The sequence below is a fragment of the Tribolium castaneum genome, chromosome 6 (assembly GCF_031307605.1).
Source record: "Tribolium castaneum strain GA2 chromosome 6, icTriCast1.1, whole genome shotgun sequence".
Taxonomy (NCBI): domain Eukaryota; kingdom Metazoa; phylum Arthropoda; class Insecta; order Coleoptera; family Tenebrionidae; genus Tribolium; species Tribolium castaneum.
In genome coordinates, this window is record NC_087399.1 from 11,974,795 (window position 1) to 11,984,828 (window position 10,034).

At 31.7% G+C, this 10,034-nt stretch overlaps 1 protein-coding gene and 1 long non-coding RNA gene across 4 annotated transcripts; one reads left to right on the forward strand and one right to left on the reverse strand.

Moving 5' to 3' along the window:
• Window positions 1–3,951: 3,951 nt before the first annotated feature.
• LOC107398862 (uncharacterized) lies at window positions 3,952–5,783 on the reverse strand. Of its 3 annotated transcripts, none has more exons than XR_010334629.1 (3): window positions 4,859–5,783; window positions 4,722–4,806; window positions 3,952–4,667 (listed from the first exon to the last, which is right to left on the reverse strand). XR_010334629.1 is itself a non-coding variant. In XM_015984409.2 (3 exons), exons 1-3 carry the CDS (start codon window positions 5,121–5,123, stop codon window positions 4,011–4,013), a joined length of 1,014 nt encoding a protein of 337 aa, XP_015839895.1. In that variant the 5' UTR covers window positions 5,124–5,764; the 3' UTR covers window positions 3,952–4,010. The 3 variants fall into 3 exon arrangements, 2 of the variants coding, with proteins under 2 accessions (XP_015839895.1, XP_015839894.1); XM_015984409.2 differs by having other exon boundaries at window positions 4,722–4,813; window positions 4,859–5,764; XM_015984408.2 differs by having other exon boundaries at window positions 4,722–5,762.
• Window positions 5,784–8,433: 2,650 nt separating this feature from the next.
• LOC103314586 (uncharacterized) lies at window positions 8,434–9,746 on the forward strand. Its single transcript, XR_511710.3, has 2 exons — window positions 8,434–9,237; window positions 9,438–9,746. It is a non-coding gene; the product is annotated as an uncharacterized LOC103314586 (long non-coding RNA).
• The last annotated feature ends 288 nt before the right edge of the window (window positions 9,747–10,034 follow it).

Genomic DNA, 10,034 nt, shown 5'->3' on the forward strand with positions numbered 1-10,034 from the left:
TCCAATAAACTTATAATTTGAAACAGAATCTAAAGTTTACGTAGATGCTAAAGGTGGCTAAGCAGCGCCAGGTTTAACCTTCCTAAAAATTAGACCCAATTTTGGGTTCAAGTACCTACGTATTTTACAAATGCGTAGACAAATTCCCAAAATCTCATAGATTTTGTACATAACATTATTTAGACAATCTACTTTTCCAAATGCTTGTTAATAATAAACGTAAAACTTAGCAGGAAAGGTTTAATTTCTCTCGGATTACTATTTCTTAAAGTTACGGGAAAAATGTTTATGATGAGGAGTTTGGACGTAAATTCTTGAATTTCCAAAGAAATCTCTTTTAAAATTTGGAGTTCATATCAAGAAAAACAGTGAATTGACGACGACTGCCAGTCTAAACCATTTCTAAACGCAGTTAGTCGTCGAAAAATGGAAACACTTTTTGAAAAAATTATTTGACTTTTCGCCAAATTTGAAGTGTAACACTTCTGACTTCTATCCCAATTTTTTTTTGTATACATTCCAATGGACGTATTAGCTGTTTCAAAACTATAAAAACGCCAACGACGTTTTTTACCAAATTTTTTTTTAATAAGATTGATAAAATTGTTATTAGTGGTTAGATCTTCGATTGAAAGTATAAATTACATTAGTTATTATTTTTTTGAAGTGCATAAATAATTTATAACAGCCAATTTTGACAGAAAATGCGACGTTGGTGTTTTTATACTTTTGAAACATCTAATATATGAAACAAAATTTCGAGAATTGACATTCAGTGTCCCAACTCTTCCAATACAGGAGCTCTATAATGACATTATAGACAAATACCGTAACCATGGGTTCATTTCAACAATGGATTGTGCCAAGTGTTTCCAGATTTATCATCACTGTTGACTCAAAAATTTTGTTAACATTTATTAAAAAAATAAAAAAGGGTTTCTTCAGATTTTATGTTATTAAATCATCTTATGCATTATCATTTATATCGAAATAATTGTGCAAACATTTTCATTTTTGCAGAATTACTATTAGTACTCGTAATTAATAAATCGACCAATTGAGTATTTTCGCCAAAATAAAATATTTTCAGTTTTGATTAAATGGAGTGTTATACTCGAAAGTAAAAGTTTTTGGAAATTGCAGATTCTGAAAGTAGACACAAAATGATGTCTAGTAATGTCGGTCTGAGTTTTTTGAAATCGGTACTTTTTTAGTAATAATAGAAAATTCGCGCTGTGACGTAAGCAATGTTTCGACTAATGATTCGTCAGTCTTTCGCTGCATACAATTAACGCTACGACCTACGTTTGGGTTAGTAAATGTCAAATACAAATGTCAAAACCGTGCGTTGTCGATTGTGACTGTGTTGTGTGCTAATATTTTGCAGGAATTTGTGTTTTGGTAAAATGTCTGCTCCTGCAGCACATCTGAAGTCGTATGTAAAACAACAGAGGCAGAAATTAAGAAAAAACGTACGACTTTCAAGCTATCTTTGTTGGCCCAGTTTTCTATCTCAAGTTCTGTGACTGGCTGATTCAAAAAGGAACATTGCTGACGTCAGGCCAGGAATTTTCACCTTTTCAATTATTTTTCTCCAAAACGGTTGAGCTTTGGTTAAAATAAAAAAATATGGGTCTCCTATTTTGTTGTTGGCTATCCGTATAAAAATTTTCATTTTTTAGTATAACACTCCATTCTTTACATAATTTGCCGCTCACCGCGTTTTGGTGGATGTTGTTGATTGCTCTTATTTTACAAAATAACACTTTTAACATAATGCCACCTGTGTATACAGGGTGTATCAGAAATACGTGTTTTAATTTTAACAGGTAATAGAATCCAGCAAATAAAATATCTTTTCTATTTGTGACTTTTTTAAATAAAAATTTGCAAATTTACTTAAAATTTGGAAAAAATACTGAAATGTGTACCAGACTATGGGTAAAAATATGAAAAAAGTAGAACTATTTTTGTTGTGATAGAATTGGACAATTTAAACAATTTAAATTAATAATGAAAATTGTTGTTATGAATATAAACTAATTATTAAACACTCGTTAACATAAAAGGAATGAGAAAAACAATAAATATTATAAATAAGAAGTTTGCTAAACGTTATACAGAAAATTTGTTGTATTTAATGAGCTTTATTACGTGGCAAAATTAACACACATATTTCTGATACAGCCTGTATTTAGTTTAGTAACTATTAGGTGTTTCAAAACTATAGAAACGCCAACGTCGCATTTTACCGAATTGTTTTTTTAAATAAGGTTAATAAAATAAAAAAAATAGTTATTCTCAGTGAAACTATAAGTTACATTAGCTATTAATTTAAAGTGTATTAATAAATTATAACAATTCATTTTGAGCGGAAATGCGACGTTGACGTTTTTATAGTTTTGAAATAACTAATAGTACATGTGCAGCTAGTTGTGGTATAAGCGCCCAAATTTAAAGTTCAGCTTAAAAAAATCGCTGTCTCAATATTGGAAAGTTGTCAGCGATTTTAATAACTAAATTACGAAAGAAAATAAAACACTGAGCCAAACAATTACTTGTTCCTAGTTATAGTATTCCTATTATCTACCTAATTGTGAGATTTGAATTTTTCATTACATTTGGCTCATTACTACTCATTAGTCATTACTTATGTTTTATGTGTTGTCTATGTTATCTGCTATGTTTTATCAGTATCACAATGTGTGATTGAAATGTAGATTAAAGAACAATCTAATCCTTAGTGAACATCATAATTGATATTTGATAATGGCCTAATTGTTTTGTTTCCTCCAAAACCTTTTTCGATGTAAATGCATGCAAAACGCCAAACTTTCTGCACACGACGAGTTTGCCGACTTTTTCAAAGAATAACATCACCAGTTCTCGTAAAACGAGCTAAGTGAGGTTTTGTCTTAGCTGTAAAAGAATTATTCGACGAGGTCGACTGGCCGCTATTATGAACAGTAATTGCTTGAAATTTTTCATTCTCGTAACAGAGGGTGTAATTTACAATTGGGTGCAGAAAGGCATTAAACATTGTAGCCCATATATCCCGGCCTTTCTGCCAATTAAATTGACCTGATGGAATCAATAAAGCTTGGAATGGTGTGGTCAGTTTAATTAATGAAGGTAAAAGTTTGCACTTGATCTCTAGTCGACTGAGGTTGAATTGTACATGGGAGCCATTAAAAATATGTTCAGACCACTTCCGAGTTCAATGATTGCGTCGATTCTTGGCGAAAAGCGGAATGAAAGCACGTTTCACGCTTCGAGTATGTTGTTAGAGACAATTTGGTAATGACATAAACTACATTTACGTTAGACAGATGGTGGATGTCGACCATTTTAATAATGTTCGCTTAAATTGACGCCTGACATATTTCGGCACTTTAGTAGATAATAATAAAAATGAGATTGTTGGATGGAAGCTATGCGTTGTGTCGCTGTTACTTTTACAACTAATTTTGCTTTATTGCAGCACTTTAATAAAAAATTCTTCATAAGCATAAAGTCGTGTACTGGCATTTTTTAAATTATTGCAGCTTTTTGGGTGAAACACAATGTCATAATCGTGACTGCTGGAGCGAAGAGAATTTAAAAATTCGAATAAACACACTGAAACATTCATTTGTTCATTGCGGGTAATATTTTGTATACAATAACTGTGTATTGATAAGTTTATGGGTGTTATAATAATTTTTTTTTTCTACAGCCGTCAAAAAATCGTGACATTTATGCATGGTTACCTATGCGCGAAGTTTGACGTTTTTTCACTGTGAAAAAATATTATTTTTTCACGGTTTCACAGTGAAAAAATAATATTTTTTAACTGTGCAGGCAACTCGATTTTTCAGATCATTTTGTTCCAACTTATTTCTGTTACAATTTTAGTAACACGAAAAGACATCAACAGCAACCGAAATGAAGAGACGGATCGATAATGAGAGGTAGTTTTAAAGGTTTTATAATTATACAGAACAATATTACAAAACAATAATAATAGATATTTACTTTGACATATGAAAATTAAATGTGCATGACGAAAACGTGCCCCCGTTTATCCCCAGAGGCCTGAGTGAAGACGCTTGTAAATGAAAGTTATTTTCGCCATTAAAAGAAGCCGATGTAGAAGGTTGAGTGATTTTGTTTTCTTCTGTGGAGGAAGAAGGTTGAATTTTATTGGCAATTTCAATTTTATTATTCAAAGAGTCCTCGATGTAACTTTCTGCCACTGTGCTGCTTCTCCAGCCCCCATGACGTTTAATTGAAATTAGATCACCTCCAGCATTCGCCAAAAGAGTGGCAGAGCTTCTTCTGAAGCAGTGACCAGTATATTTTTTAGGTTCGTCTTTGTTAAGCCACTTTGCAATCAAACTTGGTATCTCTCCGATTTTGTTAATTCCAACATTTTGATTCACACATTTTCCGTTGGTATACTTTAAAAATAAACGGTCACTAGTCGCCCGTGGAGGCCGCAAAGCTCTATATTTTCTGACAATTTCTATATTTTCTAAATTTGAAACAGTAAATATTCGTTCGCAGTGGGTTTTTGTATCAGGCACCTTCACAATTAAGACAGACTGTTTATCTTCTATGTCAGTTAGCTTCATTTTAACTAATTCTTCACGTCGAAGGGCTCCCGATATACCCAAAATTAGCACAGTCTATAAATAAAACGAGTTGTTTTGATTTGTATTACACTAATATGATAAGTTTACCTTCATCAGTAAATATATCTTGTCATCTGCTTCATTAATAAACTTGCTAATGTCTTCTTTGTCTAAAATTTGCGACTTCTTGCTTCTGTAACCTACGCTTTTGCTTTTCAGGTAGGGCACTAACTTCGGAAACTTACGTGTATCGATATTCTCTTTAACGTTTAAGGTGGCTTTCAACATCGCATAAAGGGCCCAGAGTGTTGGTGGCTTTAAGGTGGTAGACTTTTCTTCCAAATACGCCAACAAAACATTTTCCGTTACTTGATCAATCTTTTTCATAGAACACCACTGCCGAAACTGAAGATACGTTTTTTCGTACTGCGGTCTTGATTTAGCAGGCAAAAGATTCGACACTGCCGCGCTTGCAATTGCATCTATTTCGTTTTCGCTGCTAAAATCCATCACACTTCTTCAACAAAAATACCTATTGTGACAAATTTTTCGCAACTATCACTTTTATTTATCATCGTAACCATGCAAGCAACTCGATTTATCAGACCATTTTGTTCCAACTAATTTCTGTTACTTTTTTCTTCATCTGGAGGCTGTAGAAAAAACGTTGTTTGTATTTCGTGGCGAAATTCATGTTTTAATGGCGCCTTCGAATGTCTTTTAGGTCTCGACCTGGCGGTCTCGACTAAAATAACATTCTCAGGCGCCATTAAAAAAACACTCATTTCGCGCACTTAATACAAAAATTACTATTATTACAGTTTTTCTCCAATCAGTCCTATGTCCATAGTTGCTAACGCACTACACACAAATCAGTGGGTTTAATTATGGTAAGATTTTGCTAATCAACAGCATTTTTCAGTCTATTGATTATTTTTTTTATATGGTTAACAAAATTTTTGTTTAAACTCGCAATATGCTAAAGTAATTCAAGCATATTGTATTGCACGGTAAAGTAAGAAATATTTTTGCACAAAATTTCGTAAAAATTGCACCGACTCAGTGACTTAAAAATCAGAATGAACTGGTTGTATCTTACCTTGAATTTGTGTAATGTGTACTTTTACGTAATTAATGCATTCAGATGCGAAAAAATGTCAACTAGGAAATGAAAGGTGTAGGTGAATGGAATGCTACTTCTCAAATGCAAATTAAAACGCATCTAAAATGCAAGGTTTCGAATATGACAGTATTTTATAAATTATATGTGAAAAGGTGCGATTTTGTAATAATTTTATTTTCCTAGTTCACAGCAGCTGTTGAACTTACAAGGAAGTCTTAGATGTTTTTTTTTTTGTAATTTGGAAGAGGAAAGTATTATTATCGTGTTACAATCACATCTCCTTTATCACATAGTGTTACATCATGTTCTAAATGACAATGCAATCGTGCACTAACGAGCTAACAATTAAGGCAGAGTGAAATGTGATTTCACTACTATTTAGTCAATAATTTAACACCGAAGCATTGTGTTTCGCTAGAACTGTACTACCATCAGATATCAATCCTTATAGTTAGTGTAAAAATTTTGTACTTAGAATGTATAACTTTAATCTCAGTTTCATTATGTGAATGTTATTTATTTATGGTAAAATTCGCAAACGTTTCGTTTGTAGCTATATATTTTTGTTGACATGTTAATGTAGAAAACTTATCTAAAACAGTATAATAGCTTAGATCCTTGCATTAACAAAACAAGTATTCTTAAAATACAATGTTTGTAATTGAATATAAAAAGAAATTAACGTCACTATCATTTTTATTGTACATAGTTTATTATTGGACATACAAGCTGTTCAGAAATGTTTGGTGAATTTCGAATTTTATCAAATTATAAGTTGAATTTAGTCAAATTGAAATTATCTTATAAAAAATTTTTTTCTCAAGTTTTGTAGGTCGTCTCAAAAGCCTAGAATAAGACTGTTTGGTAGGTAGATCTTGTTTTTTTAGTTGAGTATTTGTTTTTTCATGTAAAATGGTTGACTAACTCTCTATGTTTAGGGGACTTCATACTTCGGACCGTAGTAGAATACAAAATACATGGACGTAGTTAAAAAAAATCATCTTGTCCAAAGATTTTTTGCAAAAATGTGCTAAAAAACATGAATTTTATTCGAAATTTTTCGATTTCCTGTACTTCGAGGTTCTTTATTAAATGTGTAAAATGAGTTTTATTTTCCAACTGAAGTAGCAACAAATATGGCACAAGATATACAGGGTAGTTAACAAAAAATGTGACAAAGAGAAATTAACGATAACGATTCAAGGTGAAATGAAGTTATATACTGACATTTTATCTAATAACTAAATGAAATATGTACTCGTTAATACAACCCTTGTATATTAAAACAAGCTATAAAGGTTTGTACTCAGAAAATTGTCTTTTTGGGTAATTGTACATTTTACGTATTTGATATTAGTATCTGGCCCTAAACTGTGCAATTAATTTTTTATTTAATTTTTTCGAACTATTTAAATGTGGACTTAAAGCCGATTAATTAACACCCGAAGAGCTTATAATGTCACTCCACTTGTATTTGTTTACTGTCGTACAGGCTGTTCCATCTAAACCCTGCATTAGCAGTATCGGAAGTTCTAATAATGACAGTCACCTGAAAATTTGTGTACAACCGTAATCTTTTAGGTTCTACTCAATAAAAATAATTTCCAGATGGCATATTCCGGTTATACCGGGCATCGTCGTCATCACCTTTGTTATTTTAAATGGAAAGCTATATTTTTTAATACGTTTTTGAATTACTTGAGTCATTTTAAGGTAGTTTTCATAAGCTCTTCCTATATGGTAGCGCTCAGCTCCGTTTGCGTGTGCGTCATCTGACATTTCTGTCACTACGTTTACATAGCAGGGGCATAGCGGTGACAAACTATCAAATATTTTTTGAGGTTACGAAGTGTTTAAATTATGAGTTGTTACAAAAAATACAGATTCACAAAACAAGAAATAATAAACGCAGAATCAAAAACCTAACGAAACGCAAATCACAAAACACAATAAACGAACAGAAAATACTTGCGATTAACTCCGATAACACTTTCGACAACCATGCGATGACGTCTATAATTTACTGTCAATGTCAGTTTGACAAATTCGTGACACTTGACGGTGTTGTCGAAGTGCATATGTAAATTAATGTTCAAGGATACCACCCTTAGATACCCCTTAGTTGTTTAAATTTGCATTGTTTTTGTTAATTTTTTTACAGTTTTGTGTTGGTAATGAAAAAATGAAATTGATGACGCACACGCAAACCGAGCTGACCGCCACTATACCTAAATTTAGCTGTTTACGAAATATTTGTTTTTTTTTGCATTTGCACCTTCTAGTTCAAAAAGCGATAACACAGCCATTTTTAAAAATTTGGAAATATTTTTCAGCTTATTTGAAAGAGGAAGCCTAGATCTTTTCTTTGGTGTTTTCCAATTTCTAAAAAAGAATAAAAAACTTCAAGTTTTTAAAGTTAAGTCTTGAGAAATTTAATAACTCATAACTCATTTTTTAAATGAAATGCCAAAAGTTTTATTTTACTAAATGTTAGAGAATTTAATTCTGCATCGATCTGTATTAACATTCCCTATACTTATGTTTATTAGTTTTCAAGTTACAATACCTTTTTGTTGGGATTAAGAAATTTACTAGCCATAGGTCCATTCTCATACTTTGCCATGGAACTGAATGAAAAAATGTGAAAAATTAAAGTTTGTTCTTTGACACTGTCAAAATTTCCGGTTTTTCTCCTGTGTAAGACAGTTTTGAAACTGTTTGTCATTTCTCATTACGAAACGTCAGATTATTTTTAACAACTTAAAGCAATTTTAAGCCTTGTTGAGTCTAATTGGAAGAATAAATGTTGTATTCAACTTGTTTTCGTGTAAATCTGTTCATTTATTTCACCTCGTGGATGATGAACCACCCGTTTAAATAAAACGTCCGATTTACACTCTTACTCGTAAATAAATAACTATTTTTAAACCAACATTCAATGAATTTATTTTGTTTTTAGGGGATGAATATCACAATTTTGACAGAGTTTATCGTTTTTAAGTTTGATCAAAAATATTTTTATGACAAACTGTGCAAAAATGGCTATGGTTAGTACCAACTTTCAGATAAATATCTTTATATAGAACTTTTAATACTTCTTATGTGTGGTTTAGACGGAACACCGTGTAGAATATGCGAATACTTATCCCTAATTCGAACAGGACACTAACCTAATCAATGTGAAATAAACTTGCTAAATCGCAAATGGCGCATCCGCAATCACAGCACGTTTTAAAAATAACCACCAAACCGAATCGAGCGTGTATGCTATATTTAGTAACCCCTACTCAATGGAATAATAATAATAAGCAAAAGAAAAAGCAAGCACGCAGTGCAGTTTTAATCCACTTGGGCTTGAGTATGAAGAGGTATTTGAACCATTTACTTTTGCACGTGAAGCAGTTACCGTTCAACAATAAGAAAGTAAACATTCAGTGAAATTTACCATAAGTAGAACAGTTTGAATCGATAAAAACTAAAGCACTTAATTTAATTAGAAAGGTGAGTTTCTCAAATTCATTCATTAGTGTTTACAGTGTCGGGATTATTAAGGAAACAATATTAATGATGTCTGCACAATTACAGTGATTGGACAGAGTTAATAGAAATACATGAAATTGTCCTTGAGAAACTGCTGCTGCAATTATAACTAACAGATCAATCCCAGCTCGTCTTATTATTCATACAATTGTGTTTTTCAGAGATGATCACCGAATTGTCAGTGGCCTGCAAGAAGAAGATGAGTGACCTCACTTGTTTCGTGCGTTTGTTCGGTTTGAACATTTGTTTTGGATTTGTGATTTTTTTCTCAATATGTTTACACTTGTTAAATTGTGTTAGTCATGACAACGGTAAGCGATACAGGTACACGATATTCTAATTACGTACCTACTTTTAAATCCTAGATTTAGTAATAGTGAATGTAATAATTTGTGTTACCAAACGTACTGTTGCCATTTATTTATTTATACGTAATTTATTGCAAATGTGAAATAAACTATTATTTTTTACTGCAACTAAATTATTTTTTGAACCTTTCATTTGTTATGAAAATTATGAAATTATTTAGACCAGTGCACAAAATTGCACAAAAGTTGGTAAAAAGATTATTTAATTTATTGCAAGTTTTTGTAACGTTTCCGCAATACAGGATGTTTGCTTAAGTACATGTGTTTAGATTTAATAAAAATGATTTTTTGTTTTTTTGCTCTTCATTTTAATTCGATCTCTGGTATATCTACAAATCACTACTTATTAATATAAATAGTACTTGAAGAGAAAGTTTTTAGCGGCTTTTT

Excerpts from the sequence above, each read along its gene's own strand:
- LOC107398862 (XM_015984408.2), bottom strand. The coding sequence starts at position 5,123 with ATGGATTTTAGCAGCGAAAACGAAATAGATGCAATTGCAAGCGCGGCA. Across the intron at positions 4,668-4,721 it reads AGATATATTTACTGATGAAG|ACTGTGCTAATTTTGGGTAT; the intron begins GTAAACTTATCA and ends TTTTATTTATAG.